Source organism: Pezoporus flaviventris, unplaced genomic scaffold (genome assembly GCF_033815535.1).
Source record: "Pezoporus flaviventris isolate CSIRO_AGI_PZ_B2104156 unplaced genomic scaffold, CSIRO_AGI_Pfla_v1 ptg000050l, whole genome shotgun sequence".
Classification (NCBI taxonomy): Eukaryota; Metazoa; Chordata; class Aves; order Psittaciformes; family Psittacidae; genus Pezoporus; species Pezoporus flaviventris.
This window is the reverse complement of record NW_026892598.1, coordinates 5,204,626-5,231,690: the sequence shown is the minus strand read 5'-3', so window position 1 is coordinate 5,231,690 and position 27,065 is coordinate 5,204,626. Positions and strand designations below refer to the sequence as shown.

The following is a 27,065-nucleotide window of genomic DNA, read 5'->3' as shown; positions in this document are numbered from 1 at the left end:
GGCATGCCAAAAGAGGCCTTTTGTTGTTGTTGCTGTTCATTGCAACTGTTAGAAACCCAGCAGATATAAAGCATCAGAGAGGCCAGATGTCCTGGTCCACACAGGCAAGGTCTCTCTCCTGTCTGTGATGTTAGCTATTTGGTGAGCCAATATCCACTGTGATCCTTGTATACAGAGGGTACTTGTCAGTTCTTAAGACCTTGTAGGATAGGGTGTTTAAGCCGTCAGAGCTCATTGTCTCCCTTGTGTGAGCAATTCGGTCGAACCTGCAGAAGGTGGTGGGGAAAATCCAAACAAGGAAGGGGTGGGAGAAACAAAGAAAGAAAAAGACAAAAAACATTTAAACTACTGAATTCTGGACATTTCTATAGCCTCTCGGGCAGCATCTCTCGTGTTTTAAGTACAACCTGAATATTATTAGTACGGGTCCCATAAACTCCCAGATTTGGCCAGCCTGAGCAGTGTGCAAAGGCATCTCTAGGGGATAAAATTTTAGCCGGGAAAAAGCAGACAAGCTTTTAAATCACACAGGTCCTTTTCCAGCTCTGCAATGGAGCTCAGGTTTTATATGCCAAAGACAAGCTGGAAACAATTACTTGGAGAGTAATTTGCTGCATTTAAGGAAAAAAAAAGAAGAAATATTGGGTAAAAGGTCTGTAGTAATGTAGTAAAGTGAGGAGAGCAAGGGGGCAGCTCACAGAAAGGTCAGCAAGGGAGCGGATGGCGGCAGGCTTTCCGTGATGAGGCTTTTTGCCTGGCAAAGAGGAAGCCAAGCAGCTGGAGCAACAAGGGTGGGAGGCACCTTTTGAACTGGCTATGGGACGGGACAGGGACACGCACCTCTCAGGGTTGGGTTCGTTCTTCCTATCCCGGGAATGCCGAATCATTCTGCACTTCCCAGTGACAGCATCTGGACGCGATATCCCCATACCTTTGAACACCAGCCTGTAAAAATCAAGCGTATTAACCACCTGTGACAAGCAACAGATGTGGGATGCTCTCCCACTTCTTCCATAAACCACCACGGGGGGTTGCATTTTTTTTCTAAGGATGTTGCTAGTCCTTTTGCAGGATTGCCAATGCTGAAAGACAGGGGAAAGACAGACCCTTTCCACACAGGCACATCATCATGAGGAAAAGAGATGTCCCCCTGCAAACACCAAGGAGCTCCTAATTCACTGCATGCTGACCTACACCATTTGTGGCCTTTGGCCACGTTAATCTTTTTCCAGGCTGAAGGCTGGAATGCGTATGGGAGGCACATAGTTTTTAACCTATCTGGAAAGGAGCCAAAAGAGCATTCATTTGGGATGTTAAAACTGCAGTGCTGGTGAAAACAGAAGTGAATGGTGGTGAAGGAGAATGAGGGGGAACACACGGTCAGAGCCACAGTGGTTCTAGCTGGGACCCACTGGGCAAGTGACAGCCTGCCTTTGTTTGCACGCTCTCCGCAAGGCACCTGCAGTTCATGCCCACCAATGCTAGAGAAGTACCTGGTTTCTTCACCCTGAGGGTGGGGAGGCACAGGCACAGGTTGCCCAGAGAAGCTGTGGCTGCCCCATCCCTGGCAGTGTTGAAGATCAGGCTGGATGGGTCTTGGAGCAATCTGGTGTAGTGGAAGGTGTCCCTGCCTGTGGCAGGGGGTTGAAACTGGGTGAGCTTTAAGGTCCCTTCCAACCCAAACCATTCTGTGATCCTTCATCTTTGTGTCTCTGTTTTCATTTCTACATAGCATCCTCTGCTGCTCAAAAATAGTGTCCCGAAAAGAGAGGATCACCACCCTCCTCTGAATGCCCTGCACCACTGAAAAGTTGTCTCTCGCTTGGTTTATCAAACAGAAGTGCTGAACCTCAGGAAGGTAAAAGCATTTTTAGGAAGACCCTTCTGGAACTCCAGAAAAGCTTGGAAAGCCCTGAGAAAAGACCATGCAGTGTTTTTTTCATTGAGAAACATGAAGACGGCTTCCCAAATCTGCTCCCTCAATGACTTCTCACTCCCAGTGACTGCCCTAGGGACTCACATCCATGAGGTAGCATGATGCCATGTCCACCTTCTGCCCTGGTCTTCAGGCAGGGGTGGTCCCAGCCTGCCCCATGCAAACACCTTCCTCCTCTCTTGCAGTTCTGAGCCTTGCCTGGTTTCCTTCCGGGCAGGAAGCAACAGCTCATGGTGTTCTTTAGAGCTGCTTACAGCCCAACAAACAAAGCTCTCCTGGGAACAAAGGGATCCGACACCAGGCTGCAGACCCAGGCAAGCCTTGGTCTGCACTGGGTGAAAGTCTTCTCCTTTCATCATGCCCCAAATCCCCTTTCTTCAGCCAGTGCTGAGAGACCCATAAGCATGCTGCTCCAACCTGTGCATTGGTGTGGATGCTTCCAAAGCTGTGTGGTGAATGCGTGACGTGTGTGTGGGGCAGGGGTGGGATGTCTGTCACCTGGACCCACCTTGGGAGCTGCAAAATGGGGTGCCAGCACCCAGCAGGAAGAGCATGCTTTCACTGAGCCACCTCTTTCCCTCACCCAGAGGGGAGGCTCCCCTGATTGGGGTGAAAAGACATCCTGCACCCCCTTATCCGGGTAAGAGCAGCAGGTCTGTGCTCATCCCCACACTGGAAGCACTCCAGGTGCCAAGGAGGGTATTTATTTACCTGTTATAAATGTCATCATCTTCGCCACCCCAGCCCCAGTAGTTGTTTGGGAACCCATTGATCTTTGTGAACTGCTCTTTGCTCAAGGCAGACACACCTCCGAAATACTGATTGTAAGGCAGCCTGAAAGCAGAGAGAAAAGGACATTAGAGGAGGAGAGGCGCTAGCCGAGAAGCAGCCTGCCCACCCAAACAGGGCTTGCCACAGCCCTTCACCCCAGCCTGCAAACAGCCAGCACCCACCACAAGGCAGAAGGACCTGGTGGGCTCAGTCCCAAATACAGCTGGCAACTGGCAGTGGCCACAGCCTTTCACTTAGAAGTATGCTGTCCTCAAAGGACAGGCTGGTGAGAAGCACACTGCCTCACCAAAGGGCAGATGCATGCCCCAGCAGCAGCAAGGCATTGGAGGTGCCGCAGAACCTTCTCCTCCTGCGGCTCCTGGGGCTCCACAGTGCTCCAAAGGAAAGCTCATAGCCCAAAAGTAAGCCATCAGTGTGACCTTGCACGCCCAAAGCCAGCTAGCTGCTGCTCAAAACAGGTGATAATTCACCAAGGGATTGGGGACTTACAAAACTCAGACCCACAGCATGAGGAGAGGGCCCACGCAGGGATCACCAGGACCTACTGCAGACCTTGCCTCTACTTCAACGAGCAGAGGAAACTCCCAGGGCCTGCATTTCTGCTCTAAGCTTCACCTAGCTGCAAGAAGAAACTGCAGCTGCTGTGGTGCTGGTGATTGTCCTGCTCTGAGCAGAGCTAGTAGGGTCTGGATTGGGGATGTGCAGGGGTCTTGCCAACACCATCTTTAGCACTACCGGACACCAGGGGGCCACGACTGGTTTTCACTTTATAGATGAGCTTCTGAACTCCCCACGGGTGATTTGGAGTAAGAAAACATAGAAAGGAAAAGACACATTTTTGTCTACAGCAGCTTGCGGAGTGCAAATGTATGCTGAAAGGCATTTCGTTTGTGCTGCTCTCAGACATTAGGGCAGTTCCCTCAGTGGCCCAATACCGAACAGCCAAAAATACTTCATTTTGCTCTTAAAATAGCATCTGATGCAGTCTTTTTAAAGCTGCACATAATTCTCGCTGCGTGAGTGTCTCACTTTTCAGACTGGGTGGAAACACTAGCTGTCTTCCAGCCTGAAACACAAGAAGGGATAGGCAGGCATCTGCAGAACTATGGGCTCGTAGTTTTCCCTTGCTCTGCATTTCACTTTCCAGAAGCTGTGAATGTTAATAAACCACTCAGCTGCATTTCCCCCTTTTCTCCCCTCCAGCTGATCCGACCCGATCCCATCCTGCTCGCAGCCACCCACTCCCTACAGGAACACCAAGCCAAGACAGGCTTTTGCAAGAGACATTTTCCCATGCTTTCACAGAGGGTGGGGATGTGTAACGCTGTGCCTGGCCTGCTAGCCTAACAGCAACATGAAGAATGAAAGACCCTTCCAAAAGGCATCTCACCGGAATCCGAATTTATCCATGGATACAGAGAGGTGCCGTGGCTGGCTGTAACATTTGTAGGTGTTCCTGTCATCCATTGGGATGAGGTCTACATCACTAAACACAAAGCAATCATAATCATACTCTTTCAGAGCCTCTGCAAATCCTATATTCAGCAGTTTAGCACGGTTAAACTCTTCCTCTCCATCCTAAATTAAAACAAAACCAAGAAAAAAGCAGTTAAGTGACTTAAATTTAACAGCTGACATCAGCAGTTTCTTACCTGCTGCTGGATACGGGTGTCACTGCATGGGGTTGGTGTGCCTGTGATGGACTGAGCTTGAGCCTGAGCATCTCCCCCCACAGCATCCCACAGGACATCCACAGGGAGCCCCCCTGGAATGTTGCCCATAAGATAACAGCATCCAAGTCAGCTGTAAACCGCAGGGGCAGCTGCAACTGCCGAGGAAAGGCTGGACCTGGCTCAGCTCCTGTTTCTTGGTGAAAGGCTCCAAGAGGGCTGGTCTGATACTGAGCAGTTCCTCCATCCCACCCCACACACAGGCATTTCAAGAGTGAGTTTTGTGATAATTGGATTAAAGTTCAGTGATTTATGGACCGCTAGGGCAAGCAGATGGGACTTCCCACAGCAGCTGAGAAAATCAAAGAGAAATGAGCCCCTCTGGAAGATGGAACCCTTGCTGCAGAGAGAAACCTCAGCAGTGCTATAGCTTACTGCCAGGGTAAAGACCATGGATCAAAACTCTTCTGTGCCCAGGATTTCAGCACCCTCCTCAGCTCTGCCACAACAGGGCTGCAGGACTGGCATGGCCTCGGCTGAGCAGCACATGCCTGACCTGATCTGCAAAGTACTGCATGGCACCAGGAGCTCCTGTTCCTGTGATGAGCCCTGTTGCAGCTGTGCACACATGAGAGCAGAATGCTGTGCAGGCCCTTGAAAGGGCATTGCTGTGACATACAACCATGTTTACTGATGGCAGGACGGTGTGACCTGCTTCCCGCAAGGACTACGACTTACACACCAACCACCACCATCTGCTGCGGTGCGCAGCCCTGGCTTTGCTGCTGCTCTGCCAGCCCGAGAACAGCACGACCCACCACCTGTCCCAGGGGCCTTGTAGGTAAAATGGAACCAGGAGGGCAGTCACCATGACAGGAAGGACTGAACAGAGCTGACACTGCAGCAGGGCACGTTTATACCCCAGAACAGGCACAGTTTACAAAGGGACCTGTGGAGCAGGGCAGGAAAATACCTGCTCTCCTCCCTAAGAAACAAGGTGCCTGTGGAGAATCAGCCTGGCCTCTCTCAGGCAGACACATTTCAAAAGCACACATGGCTTTGAATACAAGCACAGGCTTGCAAATTGCTCGAGTACTCTTGAGAAAACATCATACCCACAAACCCAAGAATACCAGTGGTTTGAGAGTAAGGGTTTTCAACCCAGGACTCAACTTTGCAGCAGCAGCTTCAAACCCAAACCCTGTGCAGGGCATCAAAGCAGGCAGAAGGAAACTCACAGGACATCACTGAAAGAGGCTGAAGCTTTTTGCCAGCCTGGAAACCAAGACTGCCAAGTCCTTTCTCTTCTACCATATCCCATCTTTCCTCCTCCACATCATCTGAGCAGTGCTGAGCCAAAGGACCCCCCCCCTCTCCTCCAACTGGGCAAGTCATCCCCACACCCTGTGGTACCCACACCAGCATGGAACATGAATCAAGGCAGGCAAAATACTGTGCCCAAGGAGCAGCAGCTTAAAACATCACCTCATCCCAGCTGCCTTTGCCTGGTTAATAAATAATCAATTTGGAAAGTGTTTAATCCAGACTGGTTAATGGACCTGCGGCTAGAGAGCCAAGGCAGGTTCTTGAAACAGCCACAAATACCTTTCAAATGAAGGTTTTAACATTTAACATTATCACCTGCCTCAGGCATAAATGATTTCACAGGGAGGAGCGAGCTTTCAGGGAGAGGACCTGCACAAATTCTCAGCATCCTCACCCAAAAACCCAAAAGGGTTCGCGCAGTTACTAAGGAAGTGGGAAGATGTTCACCCATCATGTGTAAGTAAGAGCAGTGAAAACTTGAGTGCAGTAAATGAGGGTGAGATGAGCAAAGAGGCTGGTGAGAGAGAGCAGCTGAGCCTGTGGGATCGGAGGGTTTTCTTCCCCCAGCAAAAGGGGCTGCCCAGCCTCAGCTGTCCCGTGCTCCTCAGGTCCCACGGCATCAAACCCAGCCCTGGCTCCATACTCAAAAGGGGCGCTTTTCCTGGTGCTGGTGCACAATGCAGTATGCTCACACCTCAAAGCACCTGCTTGAAGTGTCCTGAAGACAAGACTGTCTTCATTTCATACCCTTTGGCTGCTCTTTTCATAATGAAATTTCAAGGCAAAGGGTGCTTCACGCCAATATTATTACAGGCAGAGGCTCAATCACAATTAAACCATGCCTTCAGGTGGCCTCTGACTCCTCTAGGTGACAGGGATTAACAGTGCTATGAGGAGCTTTGATTTTAAACCTCTCCCTGAAAAAACCCAAAGGACAGTGCAGTGACAAGATCACAGGTACCTGGGACCCTTCCTGTCCCATCAGAGCCCACACCAGGGCCCCTATGTGGAGATGGACCAGACACACAGCAAACACTTCATGTGGGCACTGCCGCTCTCCTCTCAAATGGACACACAGGCTCACACTGTGGGATCCAAAAGGCTTGCGGGAGGGGAGGGGGGGGGGGAGGGGAGAGGAGGAAAAAAAAAAAATCACAACCAAATGAGAAAACTCCTTTCCAAGCCGTTTTTTAGTAACTTTACAGTGAGCAGGTAGCTCATCCAGCAAGCCTTGCAATGCTAGTATTAGTGGTGACTTCTCTGATGCCAGGAGGCATGTTTTCTGTTGAGGTATGCAGGGCTCTACAGCATGTATTGGAGTGAAAGAAGACTGACAAGAGGTTTTGCTCTTCTGGATAAAGCTCTGTTTCTTTACCTAAGGCAGTGTGGAAGCACTGGCGTGCTTGCAGTACCCGAGATTCAGATCTCCCAAAACCCAGACACATGCTGTAGACTTCCATCTCTGACTGATCCACAGCTTTTTGAAAGAAAGCAAGTTGGGAAATCTCCTTTTTGTGCTGCTGTCCCTGCCAGGACAGCACAAGGCACAGTACTACTCCTTCAGCGAACAGATGAAGCACAGTTGAAGCAACCTCCAGTCCTTGCCTCTGCTTGGCAGCAATTCATCCCACAGAGGCTCCCTGTTATTTGTCACAAGGAAATTGATTAGTTTGGACTTGCTTAGACAGAGGAGCATCATCCTGAAGAGCCAGACAGTGCGCAAGGGACTGACTGCTGCTTTGACAGTGCAGCCAAGCTCTAAACATAGCATCCATGCTTACTTCCTAGGTTTTCAACCAGAAGAGATACAGTCCAAGAACACTTTTGCTGGTTTTCTCCCCTGACAATTTTTTCCCCATGTTATCTTGTCCTGAAACTCAGCCCATGTCTGAGTTCAGCGCTGGTACCCAGCACCAGTTTGTGGCTCCTGATTTCACTCTCCCTGTCTCACCCAATACATCCAAGTCCATCCCCATTCTGTGGTCCACAAGAGACTGGCTGAAGGGGGACAACCTCCTGCCTCAGTCCTACAGGATCTGACACTAACTCATTCTCACACCCAGAGACAATCAGCCCAAACAAAAGAACATGGAGGCTTTTTTACTTCCTATCCATTACCTTTGCTGACTCTGGTTTGCTCAGCCAGACCTTCCAAAGCGCCAGAAAAGTTTTGGAACTGTCATTCAAGCTAAAGCACCTGAAAATCAGCAAGAAGCCATCCATCCCAATTTTGTCTTGCCACCCAATTCCATATAGAAGGCAGCTCTGAGATTCCTCCTGCAGACTGCACAGCACTGCAGAGGACCCGTAGCTGCATCTCTCTCACTGGAATCCTGCGCTCTCCAGGTCTCAGGATGGTACTGGTGAGGATACATGTTTCTGGCCAGCTAGAAGAGAGCCAGCACCTCCAACAGGAGGCTGCTAGCTATGTCAGGGATCTGGCATGGCAACCTGATTCACGATGTCCCTGTTAAAGACCATGTTCCAGTGGTCCTGAGTAGCAGGTAGAAACAGATTTCCAGAGTCTTACAGAGACACGAGGAGATGCTTAGGAGAAAGGAGCTGCAGAGGAAATTCACCTCCCCCACCACTGAGAGGGTAAGAAGGAGCTGTGCACAATTCCCTCCTCTGCCCACATACCTGGGGGGTCCTGATACTTCCTGCAGAATAACATGGATCAGTATGATGGCCTAACCACTCTGCAGGCACATGTACACACACTCACACTCTGGAAAATCACTACTGAGGACACTGCAGGGGCCAGCAGAACACGACTGAACTGCACGGTTTTCAGGGAATTTGCTAACTCTCCCGAACTTCAGTCTGGCTGCAGAGCCATTTGCGGTACCACAGTCACCACTGCCTTCTCGTTCAGTGCAGTCAAGCTTGCATGGCAGCAAGTGGATGCTACAGAAAGCATGTACAGCCGCATGTCCACGTCTCTGGAAAATCCTACAACTGCTACTCCATGCGTCAGGCCTGGGTTTTGCTTGCGGTGAGTGAGGAGGGTGAAGCATAATATATACTTTTTCCACTGGCTCCTGTTACATTTACAAACATTATCCCCCTTACTTCAGCCAAGTCCTGCCCTGAGGCATTCGGGCATGCAAGAACAGCATGTTGGAGACAGGACAGACTTGTGACAGAAACACATTGCGCTGAAAGGAAGAAGTTTGACATTACCAGTGCAGCAGTAGCAGGGCTCAGCGCTCCTCTTTCTTTCTATGAGATGCAGAGCACAGAAGAGCACGTAGGCAGCGCGTAAGAACCAGATCACACAGTAAGTCTCCTTGCTTCAGTGATTGCTTTGATATAGACAGGATTAACAAGTAAAGGTAATATTTCCCCACTAAAAGGAAAAATATAAAAAAAAACAACAAAAACGAGGGCAGATGCAAAGGGAAAGACAGACAAGAAAAAGAGAAAAGCAATTGTCAAGACAGCAGAGAAATAAGACCATTTTCCTACTGTATTTCTGGCAGAATTAATACATTTTCTGCAACTCTCTACATTCAGTGTTCCACTCACCCTCGAGAGACACATCCAGTGGGTTTACTACCACTGATCACTCTGCCTCTTCCAGACATAACTTGTTAGGGGCATGCAGAAGGAGCATGTTTAATTTACAGATCAAGTAGTCTCACTTACTAACCTAGATCCGACTGCTTGATGTGTCCAGGGTGTATATAGCCTGTCTACTGCGTATCACTCTCTCTCATTCCCAACTTTGCTCAAAGAATGCATCTGAAAACAGCATTTGCTTCAGTAATTTTAGTGAGTGTTACTTTAGAGCACAGAGACAGCCCCACAGCCCTAGTGCTGGAGGACAGGACCAGAGAAGAGGAGGAGCCAGCAATGCAGGGCAACGCAAGCCAGCATGCAGCATTGCAGCAGCAGCAGGAACTCCAACCGGGCTTCAGACGACACTGCCTGCCTTTACAGGCACCAGCATAGCCCCATGGGACTGGGCCCCTTGCTTTCCTTATCCTTGAACATCACTCATGGGGAAATGCCTGCCCTGGCTGCTCTTTGCAGTAGAGACGGCTGCTCACTCACAAGCACTGTCCCCAGACCTGGTCCTCTGCAAAACCACTGCAGGACCACTGCTGGCAACACACCTTGCTTCCAAGCCACACTCAGGAAAGCGAGGCACACTGCCCTGCCACCATCACCCATCTGTACCCAGTGACTGGTGGGGACAATGGCTCAAGCAGCCCTGTGGCACCAGTACCTTGCACAGGCAAATGTTGCTGTGCAAGGAATGCAGCCTGAAGGATGAAGGGCTGGGGCTGGCCCTGCATTGCTGGTCTGCAGCAGCACCGGATGTTCTTTGTATTACACAGGAAGGGACACTTATAGGGCTTAGTTTTAGGGCACAGTGTGCTGCAGAAACACCTTGTGTCCTCAGCAGCACAGCCACAAGCACACCTGGCTGCAGACACCAGAGCAATTTGGCTGCTGTTCCTGGGAGCTATCACTAATTCCCCACAAATCACTTCTGCCCAGATCTCTGGCACCTGGAAATGAGCAAAGTGAGGGAAATAGTAGTTATGGAGTATTGGTTTCCTCTCTAGAAAAAGGTCTCCCCTTACTTTCAATTCTGTGAATTGGGTGACCACTTTCAGTATTCATGGTGTCTGATATGCACGAACACATCAGCTGGTCCACACATTTAAGGAGTTACATTGAAAGAATCATGTTATTTCACACCAGTTTCCACAGAGCTGAGAACACAGGATATAAATACATATCCAAAAGAGAAACTGTATTGTGAGATTGTTCAGCTGGCAGTCTCCTCCGGGGCCCTCAGAACTACATCTGCCCTTTCACACTGCAGCCCATGCAAATGCCTATACATTTTAGGCTTCTCTAGGTGTGGACAACACTCAATTATTTAACCACCATTACAGTATAAATTAAGACAGCTTATTTGGAATGAAACATGCCTTTTTCTTTCCTTAGACAGGTCTAAGGCCATCAGATATTGAGGAAAAAAAAGCAACAAACCAACAAAAAAGCCCCTTGTTTCTTTTGTGTTCTATTCACCTGAAGATCACTCACCTGACTCCACTGCCACAGCTTTTCTTTCTTCATCTTGACATTTTGTGTACTATTACTAACAAGAATAGAAGTTGCTCAAGAAAGTGAAATCCTACAGCTTTATGACACACCCAATGCCAGATTATGCATTAATGCTACCGTATCACCTTAAAAATCTCTGTATGCAACTCCTGCAGCAGTTGGGAAAAAGAACCATTTGGAAAGAGGTAGCAGATTGTTAGATTGGGTTGTGTCATTAGGGATTTTCTCCCTCCTCACCAGGTGGGCTCGTTAAGCAGAAGCTCTTTAGAGTGAATTGTGCCTGACCAGAAGAAAGGGCCTCAGATTTTCCATCAGAATCACTGAAGCAAAATTGCTCAAATTGCTCATGTTAATTTTCACTTTTCTTTTTTTCTTATTTATTTTCTAAAGCTACCTTACCCCTGCCTGCCACACCACTGCTGTTGAGGACAAAGAAACCACTCCTCTGTTTCACAGGGCACAGACACTATTAATCATAGCGGTATAAAGGCCTGACTATGCCTTGAGCATCTTACCTGGTTGATAACATACACTCCATAATCTAGTTGTTGCCTTTGGAGAATTGGGTGCAGGTAATAGAGCCAGTACTTCAGGTGCTCCTCTCGGTTCCTGAATGGTATGATTATTGCTACTTTCTGAAGTGCTATACAGTCCTTTGGAGCAAAACGACCTCCTGCTTTGACCTCTGGGTTTAGTCTCGCCACCTCGTCCAGGTTCACAGGCTGGGAGAACTCCACACGTAGCGCACCAACTGGAAGAGAGGCACAGCACAAAGCAACTTAGCACACATGATCTGCTTCTCTGAGCACCCATCCTTTACACGTTTGTTTTCCTGGTTTGTTTTGTTCTTTAAACACAGAGGGCTGGATGCACACAACATCCCAGCAGTGCACGGAGATGGTGAAGCTTGGAGCAGCCATACAACAGAATTCAGAGCAAACCTGCAAGTGCTGTAGCCTACTCGTATCAGACCCCAACCAAGTCACTGACACCAACGGAGTCATAGAATAGGTAGGGTTGGAAGGAACCTTAAGATCATCCAGCTCCACCCCCCTGCCATGGGCAGGGACACATCACACTAGACCACGTCACCCAAGGCTCTGTCCAGCCTGGCCTTGAACACTGCCAGGGGTGGAGCATTTACCACTTCTTTGGGCAACCCATTCCAGTGCCTCACCACCCTCACAGTAAAGAACTTCTAACTTGTATCCAACTTGAAGTTCCCTTGTTTATGTTTGAACCCATTACCCCTTGTCCTATCATTACAATCCTATCTGCTTGGCAAAGCAGAAGCAGTGCTACCACTGGCATGTGTGCCACAAAACAAGCCTACAGAAGAGTGTTACCTCTGTGCTCTCACCCATCCTGCACAGCTCTGAGAGAAGAGCACTCCTCAAACAACCCTGCTCTCCTACCAACACAACTACTTACACCAAGGCTCAAACACATGCAAAGTGAACAAAACCCTTGTTCTTGTTTTTTCTTTCTCTCCTATTTTCCGTGTTCTGTAGGCATGCCTGTTATTTATTAGAAGCCCCACATTAGAACTGCTACAAAAAGCATATCCAGATTTGCATGGTGGTTGGCAATTCCTGCATATGGTTTCAACAGCGGCAGGTTTTGAAACTGCCAAAATAATCTATGCCAAAACTGGTGTGTAAAACCGGAAGCCCTCCTGGCACCACAGCTAGGACAGCAGCCACTGAGATAGCTGTTCAAAGCTGAACTCAGTGAGAAAGGGCAGCGACAGCCCCAGGCACTGATATGGCCAATGAGACCTACTCCGCAGGACTTTGGCTCACGTGCCTGCACGCACGTGCTCATTGCTTGCCAGGGCCTCTCTGCCACGTGGCTCTACAGCACTGGATCACAGACATTTTGTGCATGCCTCCTCTTTACATCCAAGCTGGCTTTTCTGTGGTATCTGCTTCCAGCAGCCCCAGCCCTGGTGAACAGGCTGGCTGCAAAAACCCAGTGAGCACGGTAGTGGTCTGCAGAAGGACCTCTCTTGCTGCCATGTCCTGCTCCCAGTAATGGTGAGCTAATAAACTGGGCTTTGCAGGCAAACCCTGTTCCCACTGAAGCCTCTGCAGGGGGCAGGGATGCTAAGGCCCCCGCACATAAAGCAGGTCTTCACCATAAACAGCAGGCTGAGGATCACTCCTTAGAGATTTGGCTGGTGTACCCTCTGCCTCTACTCCACATGGGTGTGAACACATATGTGTGTGCATGCACTCACTGGCACATGTGCCTTAGAGCTCCCATCTCTTCTTTGCATTTGCTGAAGAGATGCCCAATGCACCTCTGAGGACACACACATGTACATGTCTCCGTGTGTGTGTGTCACAGTGCCCTCACAGAGCCCTGTGAGAAAAGACACAAGTGACTTTTAGAGCTCTGAAAGACAGTGGCAGTACCAATCAACCTTGTGCATACCCCAGGATGTGACTGCACTAAAGGCAGAAACAATGCTCCAGGTGTACAGCTTACTCGCTGCTTACAGATCTAGAAGCTGCTTTAGCTCAGTTGTGCTGCTCCACAAAATGTGTGCTTCCTCAAGGCTGAAGACGGCAAGAAGGAAACCAGCCAAACAGGCAGAGGTGCTTGGTGTATCCCCAGAGGCAGCAGGGATGCTTTGCTGCCAGCACAATGGAGGTAAGACCTTGTATGACCTGGCATCACAGGCAGGATGCAAAGGGATCTCCTGATCTCAGGTTAAACGGGTAAGCCTGCATGTTCCTCTTGCACAAGGAGAAAGAAGGCAGTGATTTCTCAGGCTCCAGCACTGGGATCAATCTGTCCATACCCTCAGCACCCTCATGGTTCCCAGCTTTACCCTAGTGTGCCTGCTCAGCTTCCCACCCTCTCTGCCCCACGGGTCCTGCAGACGTCTGCCGCAGCTAGGGCCAAAGCCTCCCCGATCGAGAGAGCGGCTTGCAGGGAGAGCCTGGAGGGCGCTCTGCAGTGGGAGGAAGAGGCAAGAATGGGAGGAACCAGCACAGGAAGGAACATGCAGTGGCATGAGCAGGCATGGGGCACAGCTTCCCCATGCAGTAGGAAAGGCAGGGGGCAGGCACCGGAGCAGCACAGTAGGAGCTGGGAGAGTGCATCTGTTCCTCTGAATGTGGGTACCTCTTCCCTGCAGTGAGTGCTCCCTCAGAGCTGCCTCTGGCCCCAGCACACATCCATGCCTGCTTCCCCCTGCCCATCCCTCTGCCCCTCAGTGCTACCTTCAGTAGGAGACTGGCACAGCCAGCATGATGCCTATAGCAAAGGGTGTCGCAGTGGGCATGGTTCACTTAACCATGGTCATAGCCAGCAAATGGGATTATGCCGGGCATCTGTGCTCAGGGATGCTATTTCCCTGCCTTGTTCATGCCCTGCTGCCAGCAGCAGGACCGACACAGCCGGACACTGCAGGAAGCAGAAGGGCGGAAGCAGCACATCCTTTCACAGGGCCCTGCCAGCACCACCCGCTCCCAGGCGCAGGGCGGCTGCTGTCCCAGGGAGCAAGCCCCTTCCTGCCGCAGAGAGATGAGCTCTCTGCTCCCAGCAAACTGCAAGCCCCATCACGCCAGAGGATGCTTTCTGGTTTAACGAACAAAGGCTCCGTTAATGTCTCACACTCACTCGCACATCACAAAAGTTTGCCATTTAGGAAAATTTAGAGGGGAAATCTCCTACTGGTGGTTTGTGAGCTCCAGCTGGGCAAGGCTAGCCACAGGCTATCCAGGACACTCCAAGCCAGGCTTTTTGCAGGCTGGCACTCACCAGCCCCTCAGGGCTAAACATGGACAACTAACCCTGCCAGTGGTTGCTCTTGTTTGCCTTCAGGAGGCTGGAAGGTCAGCAAGGAAGAGATGGGAGAGGAAAACACATTCATGATAAAAAACAGGTGAGGAAGACAGATATTTAGCAGTTTCAGGGTCCTGACAGACACTGCTGAGAGACGATCTGTGCTGCTCTGACCTCCAGTTAATCAGATCAGTTTAAAGGCAACACACCCTCTTACAAATGCGGCCCCGAGGGATGCAGCCTACATGAAGGTCAGTGAGAAGACCCCAGGCACTGGCATTGTACATGTACAGGAAGGCAGCCGCTTTGGATTCAAATCACCCGGTTAATACACTCACTGGCATCAGTAAGAATACAAAAAACGTGAAAAACCTGAATAGGCTGTTTTCAAATACAGAATGACTAAAACAAGCTAGACCTGGTAAAGCAATGTGACTGACAAAAAGCACCATACTACCCGCTGCACATCAGTGGTTCCAGTTCACTTCCCATGCAGGACAAGGCTGAAGCTTAATCTGCAAACATGGGCTTTCCAGCTGGCGATCAGAATCATGGTTCCAGTTGCTAATTTTAAATAACTTTTACTGAAATTTGACTTCCTGGATAGCAAGAAGCCCCAAGACTGTTGTCTCACAAGGGTGCCAACTCAGGACATGGTCTGCTGATGCCATGAAAGCATGTGAAGTTTGCTGCGAGTGCTGTCCCACTGGCCAAAACTCTATCCCTATCTGTTTTTACTAGGTAAAATTTTCAGCCCAATTCGCTCCATTTCAATCTTTTCTGCTCCTGGTCAAGGTGACTGCCTGACATAGGAGTCACTGTATATTAAGCCCCTTGCTAAAAACAGGCAGGCATGACAGAGCTATGCGGACTTCTAACTCTGGTCACCCATATGGCCTAGGATTTGTAGGCAGACACTCTTTGGGTTCAGAGTTACAGAGTTTATAGAACCATAGAATAGTTAGGGTTGGAAAGGACCTTAAGGTCATCTAGTTCCAACCCCCTGCCATGGGCAGGGATGCCTCACACTAGACCATGTTGCCTAAGGCTTTGAACACTGCCAGGGATGGAGCATTTACCACTTCTTTGGGCAACCTGTTCCAGTGTCTCACCACCCTCACAGTAAAGAATTTCTTCTTTATATCTAACCTGAACTTCCCCTGTTTAGGTTTGAAACCATTGCCCCTTGTACTGTCACTGCAGTCCCTGATGAAGAATCCATCTCCGGCATCCTTGTAGGCCCCTGTCATAGTTTAAGCCCAGCCGGTAACTCAGAACCACACAGCCGCTCGCTCACTCCCCCCCTCTTCTTCCTTCCCCTGCTCCCAGAGGGATGGGGAGGAGAATGGTAAGAATGTAACTCCTACGGGTTGAGATAAGAACAGTCCAGTAACTAAGGTATAACGCAAATCACTTCTGCTACCACCAATATAATAATGATAAGGGAAATAACAAGGAAAGAGAATACAACCTCTCACCACCCGCCGACCAATACCCAGCCCGACCCAAGCAGTGATCTAGCCCTCCGGGTAACTGCCCCCAGTTTATATACTGGGCATGATATGCTGTGGTATGGAATACCTCTTTGGTCACTTTGGGTCAGGTGTCCTGTCTCTGCTTCCTCCCGGCTTCCCCTCCTCCCTGGCAGAGCATGAGACTCAGAAAGTCCTTGGTGAGACTTAACATTACTGAGCAACAACTAAAAACATCGGTGTTATCAGCGCTGTTCTCATGCTGAAAGTCAAAAACACAGCACTGCACCAGCTACTAAGAAGGAGAAAAATGACTACTACTGCTGAACCCAGGACAGCCCCCTTCAGATACTGGAAGGCTGCTATGAGGTCTCCAAGCAGCCTTCTCTTCTCCCAACTTTCTCAGACCATTTTCACACAGGAGGTGCTCCAGCCCTGTGATCATCCTTGTGACCTCCTCTGGAGTCCCAACAGCAGGTCTGAAAGCCTCCACTGTATATTTTTAGCAAAAGAAAACCTCGAAAACAGGAGTAAGCAGCTGCTGGAAGCTGGCAAAAGCATGCACCCAAAGCAAACACTTCAGAGACTGTGAAAGGAGGATTTACAGCTGGCAGTGGTAGGGTAATAGGAAAGGCGCACACAAAAGTAAGCCAGCCTCCTCCTTCCCCCTATCTCTGACACTCAGAAGTGTTCCTGCTCTAAGGGAAGGTGCACAGGAAAAGTACTGTGCAGGCTCAGATGCCGGGGCAGCTGTCATGGTGTACACAAACAGGAAGCAGCTTCTCACATGAAGCAAAAGGTGAGGCTTGCGAAACACCAGAGGTGGCACAACACTCAAGCTGCAGGAACTAGCCCCACAGCCCTGGTGATCCTCCCATCCCCTACTTCCCAGCAGCCACACGTGCCACAACAGATAATCCTCCTGCTGCATGAGGCTGTCAGCATGCATCCTCACTGGCGTGCATCCCCCTAACCCAAACAAGAGGAACTTGCACCAACAGCGAGAATCTGCTTGGCTGGATGCTAGAACAAATTTAGAAGCTGCTCCAGTCTCCCTGGACCACAGATACTAGAAGAGACCGGAAAACTCAAGAAGCAATGCCCAGAATTATACCCTTGCATCACAAGGTGGGCAGCATCGCGTTCCATCCAAGGTGGTAGCAGGTAATACAAGGTGGGGCAGCAGCTATGAAGGGCAGCCCAGAGGGGTTCAGGTGGGATGGGGTGGAGAAGAACCCCTTCCCCAGGAGGGCAGTGCAGCCCCATCAGAAGGAGATGTGACGGAGAGCAGCTGGGCTCATGGGTCGGTTTACAGAGGTACCCATCAGAGCAAACCGCCCTCCCAAGCACTCCTCTGGGAAAAGTGGCACAATTCACCTGCATGCCTTAAGCCAGGTGCAAACCTCAGGTATTTAATTTGATGAGAATGAAAGCAAAAGCATGCAGCACAGAGGTTGGACAGAATGCCTCTCCAAACAGCGCAGAGAACCCTGGCTGAGTGCTCTCCAGCTGCTGAGCCAGGTGCACACCCGCACTGCTGGGCTCAGACAAAACTCATGAGAAAAGAAAGCTGGAAAAAAGAGAAGCAAAACTTTCAGGAAGGAAAAAACCCCAACCCAAACCTATCTCTGCAGGGGCCCAGCAGAAAAGGGAACGGCTGGGAAAAACAAACCCCGCTCCACCCCAGACAATGCAGGGGCACGTCTCCCCACCCCAGGCTGTGGAGCAGGGGTCCTTCAGACCCACGCAGCACTCCAGGGCAGGCAGGTACCTGCATCCCACAGCTCAGCAAAGCAAGCATTTCCCATTAAAATCAGCTCGACTTCAGAGCCATGCCAGCGCCTATGCAGACAGGACCAGCCAGGCTTGAAAAAGGGGTACAGCCCCATGGTGGAGGATGGGACTGGTTCCCTAAGCAGCCCGTCCTGGCGTGCGAACCACTGTATGACACGGTCCAGTGTGAGGCGCCCCTGCCCATGGCAGGGGGTTGGAACTATATGATCTTAAGGTCCTTTCCAGCCCTAACCCTCCTGTGCTTCTATGAAAACACCTCTGCCTGCTTGCAGATTGGATGGCAGCTGCTGCCCCTTGCTGCCTGCACATGTCACTCCCCCATGAGTGTTCTTAAAGGAAAATAATCCTTAGGTCTGGCTAGAAATATCTCAATGAGGAAACAAAGCCTCCCAAGGACGAGGATACCTTTTCTTTTGCTGGTCTACACAGGCAAAGTTGCACCCCATTACAGATGTCAGGCCAGTGCAAGGCTTGAGCCTTGTAGTTTGTTGATACACCAGTGCAGGGCCTGTCTTAGGCAGGTTCACACTGTGTCATCTTTGACTGTGGGAAACAGGCTGAAAAACCCTCGAGGGTGCATCACATACACTGGCAGCACTGGGTCTGCATGATGTCAGGTTTGTATGATTAACTGAGCACTTACAGACAGAGACAAACACAGCTTAATCCAACTCCACTGCCTATTCCAACACAAGGTCTCACACCATCAGGACATGGTGTCTTTCAAGAGAAAAGGAAAAAGTTTGCTGTTTCCATGAGAAGGTACTGTTGGGAGAGAACCACAGTCCTCATTGGTGGCTGAAATCCAGCACACGCTCACGGGGGCAGCTTTGAACTGTCTCCCTTTGAGCCGGGCAATCTGCATGCGATTAGCCCTTCTCACTGCCTCTTCGAAATTAAATTCCAGGCCCTCAAACAGCAAACTCAAAACAAATAAACACAGGGGCCTGGATCAGAAAAAGGCTGAGCTGCCCCCCACCAGGAACCCCCACCCTGCCGTGGGGCAGGATGGGAAGACAGGAGCAATCCCAGGATGAGTGGCATCCCAGGAACACAGCTCTGCCAGGGCAGCCTCAACAAACAAGGCAGCCCCCAGCTCTCCTGCCCCATCCCATCCCACGCGATTAGCAGTGCCTGCACCCAGATCCCAGTGCTGTCCTGGGTGGGGTGGAGGTGTGTCTGTCTGCATAAAATCATGCCAGGGCTGGCACACCCCTAAAAGCATGGGGTGCTGCCAGCAAGCAGCAGGGAGGTGAGCACAGAAGCAGGGCATTGCATGCCTGGGGCAATGCTGCCCAAATCCCACTGCCCCAGCACACAGGGAAACTCACTCCATAAAGCCTTTGTAGGGACGTTTCCAGCTTCAGCAAGATGTGCTTGCAGGCAAGTGCTCTCAAAGCAAGTCCTACATGGGGAGGTGGCAAAGCAGCCCACTTTCAAGCAAACATCTGCAGCGGCTTCAGGACTGCCCTGAGCAGTAGCAGCTCAGCTGCAGCTGAGAGGCAGCTGGAAAGGCTGTTTGCCATTCCCTGGTGCCACCAGCAGCCACTGCTTACCTGCCTGGAGGTGCTAATCCATGCCTGGCTCACCAAGCACTTTTTGCAGGCAAGGGGCTCTGGGCACTGATTCGTACAGTAGAAAATGCTGTTGCAGGGGCAACGGGCTGACCTGTGTGCTGTCTCCACAGGCCAGAGAGACAGGGCTCAGTGAGCTGACACTGCTCCTCTATCCACATCCCAGAAAACCCACATCTTTGGCACCACCACTGCAGCACTGCTGTAGGCTGGCTCACTGTGTCCACAAACCCCTCCTGCTCTATGGAGAAGAGTGTGCAGGAGGGAGTGGAGCAGTGGCTGCAGGATGCTGCCAGGAGAGGAGGAGGGTGAGCAGTGGAGCACAGCATCTTCCTCAGGCTGCCTCTGAGGCCACCATACCCAGAGCACCCTCAGCACGCTATCCTTTGGGGTGCAGGGGGGCCTTAACACAGTGACAATGTCCTTCATCTGCTGAGTGAAGTCACACGAAGGAGCTCCACACCAGAGGAGGAAAATTGAGAACCGAACTGAATTCTGCATCCCAGTGCAGTTTGGGAAGCTGCGAATGCCTGTCTCCTTCCAAACACAAACTTGGCCCAATTTCCAAGGAAACTAGCTGTTGCTTCAGATCAACGCTGGCAGAGGAACGAGCACATTATAAAACTCTACTTGCATAAGATGGGAAACTTTCCTTCCCAGCACATTCCATCTGTGGTGCTGTATCCCTGAAACAGCTGCGCTCCAGGCAGGCACAGTACCTTTCCGTTTGCAAGGCCGATGAATAGTCCTTGACCTCCACTTTGACCAGCTAAGAGGATGCTAGGGGTGCTCTCACCACAGAAGCTGCTGCCAGAGAAAGACTGCGCTTCGGAGGTGTGAGTGCTCCCAACCGCACGGGTAGCTGCGGAGCTGTCAGCAGTGTTACCAGGATCGCACATCTGTTCCCTGCCAAACAGCTTAAACATACCCTTTGGAGGAGTTTAACAGTTTCTCAACCCCTCTTTTGAGGCCAAGAAAGCCTAAACTTGAGCAAACTAGTCCACATGTGAGCTCCCCCTCCCCTCAGCCCACTCCATGCTCTCCTTTCTGAGTTTCTGTTTTACTTTTTCAACACAAGGCAGTGGAGGGACACTGCACAAACCCCAGTTTGCAGCCACCAAAGTAAAGCCTGCAGCATCCGGCCTGGGTGGGTAGGGGTGGTGGGAAGAGGCAGAGACAGCAGCTGTACTGGAAAGGTTCAAAATAACAAGCAAAAAAAGGCACCTCAGACAATAGCAGGCTCAAGTAAGAGGAGGGCAAGATGCTGCGTGTAAAGCAAATGCCTTCTACACCACTTGGTATCATAAGTGGCTTCACAGATTCAGAAGCCTGCAGTTTCTGGGGCAGAATCCATCCTCCCCAGCAAGACAAGAGCCCATGACTGCAGGTGGGCAATGTGACAGGAACCAGACCCCAGGCATGCCAAACCTAACAACCCCCTCTGGCACAGCCACCACCTCCTTAAAAACTAGCATTCCTAGCACCTCTTGAGTTTTCACTCTCTGGCCCCAAATTATGCTCTGCTAGGATTCTGCCAGTGCTAAAGCATCCTCCACTCCTGCACATGCAATGTCCACGTATACAGAGGCCTTAATCTAGATTATCTGTGAATTTGCTGGTGTCTCAGGCAGCATACCACCTCTAAAAACTTCTGCAATACAGGCACTCAGCATCACCACAAGTCTCCTTCAAACCTCAAAGCATCAGAATACCCTCATCACTTCAGTATCTACAAGTTAGAGTGACTGCACACACTGACTACACAGGCACCAGAAGCAGTGCATGGAAGACAAAGCCCATGCCATAGGTCCTCCAACCAAACGACAGCTGCTCACCCAGAAGCTGGTCAAAGGAGCTTGTTCCTCGATTCTTATTTCAGTGTTAAACATGAATTGCCAACAGTGGGAAGCATCAGTTTCTACCCAGAACTCTGACATTTCAAAGAAGCAGTTGTTTTTCCTGCATGCCCAAGATCCCTGAAGAGAAGGCCTTGGGAGTGTTGGCTGATGAGAAGCTCAACATGAGCCAGCTTCAGTGTGCGCTCACAGTCCAGAAAGCCAACTGTATCCTGGGCTGCATCAAAAGGAGCACGACCAGCAGGCTGAAGGAGGTGATCCTGACCCTCTGCCCTTGTGATGCCCCGCCTACAGTCCTGCATCCAGCTCTGGAGACAACTACACAAGAGGGATGTGAACCTGTTGGAGTGAGACCAGAGGAAGCCACGATCAAAGGGCCAAAGCACCTCTGCTATGAAGACACACTGAGAGAGCCAGGCTTGTTCAGCCTGGAGAAGGCTCCAGAGACCTTAGAGCAGCTTCTAGTGCCTAAGGGGGGCTGAAACTGAAATCTGGGGCTGAAAAGCTATTGAGCCAGACACCTAACAGCAACATGTCTAAGGCACTTGGGTTGTCTCAGCCATGAGATGCTCACGGAGTTGAGGATGTGAACAGAGCTCTTCAGCCTGCTACCCCGTACCAGCCACGACTGGTATCTGAACGAGGGTCAAAAATGGCTAGGAGACAGCTGTCTTCTAAAATAACCTTCATAAGCAACACGTGCTTTTGACCAAGCAGGACTTGAAAATGACATCCCTGAAATCCCTTACACAGGTGAGCTTTTCTGGAGAGGGATCTTGCTACCAATGAACCTGTCTCTTCCCATGTTCCCTCCTAAAATCAGCAGGCACATAAACTATGCCATCTGCTAGAATAGGCAGAAGAAAAGCATTTGACTGTTTTGAAAGCGTTCAGGCCAACATACATCCTGCTTCTACAGAGCAACTTTAAAATTTCTTAAAACCCAAACAAACAAGCACTACTTTTCTACAGCTCCTAAAGAATACAACAGTGTGGTGAACGGACATGTACAGAATATGTTTGGATTCACTTGGTTTTGGGCTTCTTGAAGGCTGCAATTTCACCGCAGCAAGCATGCTCTGCTTCTCAGTACAGCATTTAAAATACTCATTGACACACAGCTCTGAACTTGAGACTAAATCCACAATCCTTATATTAACTTGTATAAGAGAATTTCACAGCTGTTAAGGACTTTTAATTCAAACTTGAATTATAGTATTATTTACCCAGCCCTGATTTATGCTTAACAAATAAAGGCAAGTGAGCCATAAAAGCGTTTTAAATTTGGCAGCTCCTTGTAGAGATTAAACCTCATTCAGCTAATGTGTTTGTTGCTGTGCCAGAAAGCAGGGATTGTAAACTACTCCTCTAAACATCGCTAGGAAGAAAACTGTGTGACTCTGAAATGAGTACCTGGCTATGTGACCTTTCAAAAAGCCCGAGCAGCTCAGTCACACGTATCCTGTGTGATTCATCACATGCTCCCCAACGACGGGGGAGGGAGAGGGCAGAAAATAATAAAAACTAGGGTGAGGTGCATTTGTAATTTAGGTTTATGCTGAGGGCACAGGTCAGTTGGAGCTACCTGCTCTCATCAGAGCACTTCTCCATGGCTTTGGGAAGGTGGGCATTACAAGAAGGGACTGGCTGGCTACTGCTTGTTACATTCATACCAATAAGGAGCATTGTGCACAAAAATAAGAGGGTTTTCTTTTAATTCTGGGTGGGTGAATTAAGTGGCAGAAATGCCTGTGGAGTGTACACCTTTCCATCCCCACACTGGCCGTGGAGATACAGGAGATGCTGATCAGGGCAGACTCATCTGAGGCCTGATTGCATTGCTTTACAAATATCGTTTGCTAACAAAACCTGAAATGAGCAGGGGAAAAAAACAAATACCCATCAGGTCTCTCACCTACACACTGGCTTCAAGGTTCTCACCTACATGCTGGCTACAAACCTTGAAGCCGTGATGATGCTGGCCTCCAACTAACTGCACCCCTGCAAGTACTGAAGGTAACAAGGCTAGAAACTGTCTGCCTACTATGTTGTTCTACGTGGCTCTGAAGCTCTCTGAACATCTGTAACCACTTCCAATAGCCCCATCTGGCCCTTGGCAGATTCAGCAAATCCCATTGAAGATGTTACAATGACAATGTAAAGTACTTTAACGGATCCTTTAGCCAGTAACTCTGATAAATGCTTTCAATCTTGAGGACACTAAGAGCATTTCTCTGAATTCCAGGCATTTAAAAAGCACATGACTCCCTCTTGAGAGGATCAGAGTAAGTGGAAACCATTTAAAGCAAAGCCATATTCATAAAGGACTCCCACATCCACTTCATGAGGACAGGCTTGAAAAGCCACTTTCAACTTAAAGTGATCCAGGGGAAAAAAAGTGAAAGGTACTAATAAAAAATAACAACAAAAAAACATAGCACAGTTCCTTTTAGTGACCTCAAAACCACCTTCCTAAATAACAAGCCAATCATTTGTTATGCAGATCCATAAACAGCTGACCAGTGAGCATCCAGAGCATCTATGAATTTCTGTGCTGGGTTTGTAAACTGAAAACCACAGCTAGCTTCTTGAAAGTCTCTTCCACTCGCTGTGATCTCTGGTAACAAAGGTGCCTGTGCTAACGTGGCACACTGATGAAGAGGGAGATGATCCCCAGGCTGCAGGGCCCAATTAGCCTGTGGCCGGCTCATTATCCACTGGGATGGCTCAGGCTGTGGTAGTGAACTCTGCCACAGGAGGATCTATTCAAGAGCAGCAGCTCCAAATGTGAGGTTGGGCGAGAGCGTTGTAAGGGTAGGGAAAAAGCCGAAACCCACCTCTCCTCCACCGCTGCCTCCTGACAAAGGCAGTGGATCCAACCAGATACAGGTGCTCAGTGTAGAAACGGAGACCACCAGCTGGCTGCAGACCTGCGAACCTCCTGCCAGCACCCAGGCTGTCCTGGGGGAAGACCAGCTCCAGTGCAGATAAAACACAGGCCAGGCTGCCACGTATCAGGATACTGCATCACAGCACCAAATACGTGGGAAGCGCCGCTGGGATGCCTAACAACTGTATTCATGACCCTGCCTCACAGCGCTTTGTAAATCCGTGCTGCTCACCGAGCAGGTCCGCGCACACAAAAGACTGCGGGAACCTACACAGCGCCAGCAGCCCGTCTGATCCTTCCTGTGAAATTGCGCAAGAGCAGTATTTTGGGTAGAGTTCCCAGAGGAAATTACCCAACCGCTCCGGCAACCAGAAACCCAGCCGGACGGGGAGGGCGCGCTCCCCGAAAGCGCCGCGGCTTCGCTCTTCTCTGACTCCCTGCGCGAGCATCCCCCCCTACACCGGCTCCCCCGGGATTCTCCCACAATCCCCCTCCGGCCAGCGGCACGCGTGGACATCCACGCCGCTGTCACCCCGCGCCCAGCAGGGACACCGGCGCACGACGCACGGCGGCGGGACCCGGCGGCGGATGCTGCCGTCGGGGCGCGGACTCGCGGCACTCCCCCCCGCCCAGTGTTCCCCGCGGAGCGGACGGCGCCGGGCACCCGTCGGGCGGCAGGAGGAGGTGAAGCGGGGGCCCCAAACTCATACAGGACGGCACTCACCGAGCAGCGGGGAGGGCTCGGGGCAAGGGCCCGTCGGCGACGAGGCGGGCGGGGACCCTGCGGTGGGTGGCGGCGGGTGGGAGAACGGCAGCGAGAGGTTGGCGGGTGGAGGGCGGCGCGGTGGCGGCTCGGGGCTGCCCGGCGGCCCCAGGGCGCTGCCCGCCAGGTAGTAGAGCAGCGTGGCCGAGAGGTGGAGGGCGCAGAAGGCGACGAGGAGGCGGCAGGCCCGCTGCAGCGAGGTGCCGGGCAACGACGGCTCCTTCATGCCGCTGCGCTGGCGGGGTGCACCGCCCACCCCGCGCCGCGCCGACGACGGGACACAGGGACGGGGCGGGGACCGCGGCGGCTCCGCCCGCCGGGGGCGGCCCCAAGCCCCGCGGCCCGCCCGCAGCCGCCCGCCTCAGGGGGAGCGCCGGCATCCCCCTCGCAGCCCCCCAGTACCCTCCCAGCATCCCCCTTCCGGCATCCCCCACGCACCTCCCTCCGGGATCCCCGACCGCATCTCCCCGCGAATCCCCTCCCCGGCTTCTCCCACTGCATCCCTCACCTCATTCCCCCCCCCCCCCCCAGGCATATCCCACCGCATCTTCCCCTTCATACCCCACAGCATCCCCCCACCTCCCCCGGCATAGCCCCCTGCATTCCCCACCGCATTCCGCCCCGGCCTCTCCCCACCGGTGGTATCCTCTCCTGTCATCTCCCAGCCCGGCATCTCTCCCTCCGGCAATCTCCCCTCCTCGGCATCCGCCTCCCGACATCCCCCCTCCCGGCATCTCGTCCCCGGCATCCCCCTCCCCCGACATTCTCACCTCGGCATTCCCTTCCTCGGCAGCCCCGCCTCGGCATCCCCGTCGCAGTCCCCTCGCCTGACCCTGCCAGCGCTGGTCCTTGGGAGCTCACCGCTCCCTTCTAGCTGGCTCTCCAGCGTGGTTCCCGGTAATACCGCGTGGTAACGGTGGCTGCAGGTTCGTGCAGGTCCCTAGCAGCATGGAAAACCGCTGGGCTATAGCAGAAGGCGCTAAGAGGTCCCTGGGAGCTGCTGCGAGATAGCGCAGGCTGTCTTTGGTCTCCTGCCTCTTGGAGGGTTGCAGGTAGACTTCACTAGGCACAGCTAAGTGTAAACTGTAGTTTCCTGTCAGCTCAGTGGAGCTTGTTTCAATGTGTTTTCTGCCAAATGAAAAAGGCCAGGACCACCTTCCTGTTGAATAAATCACAGGACCCCAGCAGTGCCAGCGGCAGGGCTTTCTGCAGGTCTCCTGCCAAACATCCTGCTTGGAGCAAGACTATTGCCAGCAGCAGATAAAACCAGCTGCGTTTTATCCCTCTGAGCCTTGAATGCTGTCCAGCATGGGGATCTCCACCTCTCTGGTGCCCTGTCCCAGAGCTGCCCCACATTCCTAAGGCAGGAGTTTCCTTGTGTCCTTCATCAAGTCACTAGAAGAGCCTGGGCAAGCAGGTCTGCGCACCATCCAGCATCCCTCAAAGTTATATGTGTCTCTTACGAGTGGCAAGCTCACCAGCATGGAAAGAAGCCTCCTTGGAACTGTCCTGTAACCCTGTCTCAACCAGCAGCAGCAATGGTGAGAACGTTTAGTGTTGCCCTCACGTGTGAGGTGACAGCCAGGAATTCAGTACTCACCCTGGTGCTGCAGGCACCTTGCTCCTGGCTGGCTGGAGAGAAGTCAATGGGCATTGGTGAGTCACGGGGTGAGGCTGACAGCTGATGAGGCAAAATCCTGCTGGTCTGGCAGCCTTGCATCTATCTGGTTAGCCCCATGGGCCTCACAGTGCTTCAGGGACACCCGGTGACACTCAAGTGGTTTTCAAGCGCGACAAATAAGGACCTCTGCCAGTAGTCCTTAACGCTACTATTTAATGTTACTGTTTACTTGGTCTCATGAAAGCCAAGTCTCTGAAAGGAGAAGTGAATCTACCCTCTTCTCATTGGTTAAAACTACTTCCCAACACACACACACAGCACTCCCACTGCCCTCAGCCCTTGTGGTCTGCTGATCTCAGTGGCCTCCAGTGCTGCTTGGTGGGCCGCCAAAGTGCTGGTCTGTGGAGCTGGGCTCCCTTCCAGGAGTTTGGATGCTCCTTCAGTGCTTGTTCAGTGACTGCTCACAAGTACTCTTCCAGGCTAGCATGCCGTCT

The 27,065-nt window shown here is 51.3% G+C and overlaps 1 protein-coding gene across 1 annotated transcript; it reads right to left on the bottom strand.

The window, feature by feature from the left end:
• On the bottom strand, positions 1-25,249 carry B4GALT1 (beta-1,4-galactosyltransferase 1). Its single transcript, XM_061468768.1, has 6 exons — positions 24,912-25,249; positions 11,322-11,557; positions 4,119-4,306; positions 2,648-2,770; positions 841-945; positions 1-266 (listed from the first exon to the last, which is right to left on the bottom strand). The coding sequence occupies exons 1-6, from the start codon at positions 25,174-25,176 to the stop codon at positions 131-133; spliced, it is 1,053 nt and encodes a 350-aa protein (XP_061324752.1). The 5' UTR covers positions 25,177-25,249; the 3' UTR covers positions 1-130.
• Between the last annotated feature and the right edge of the window lie 1,816 nt (positions 25,250-27,065).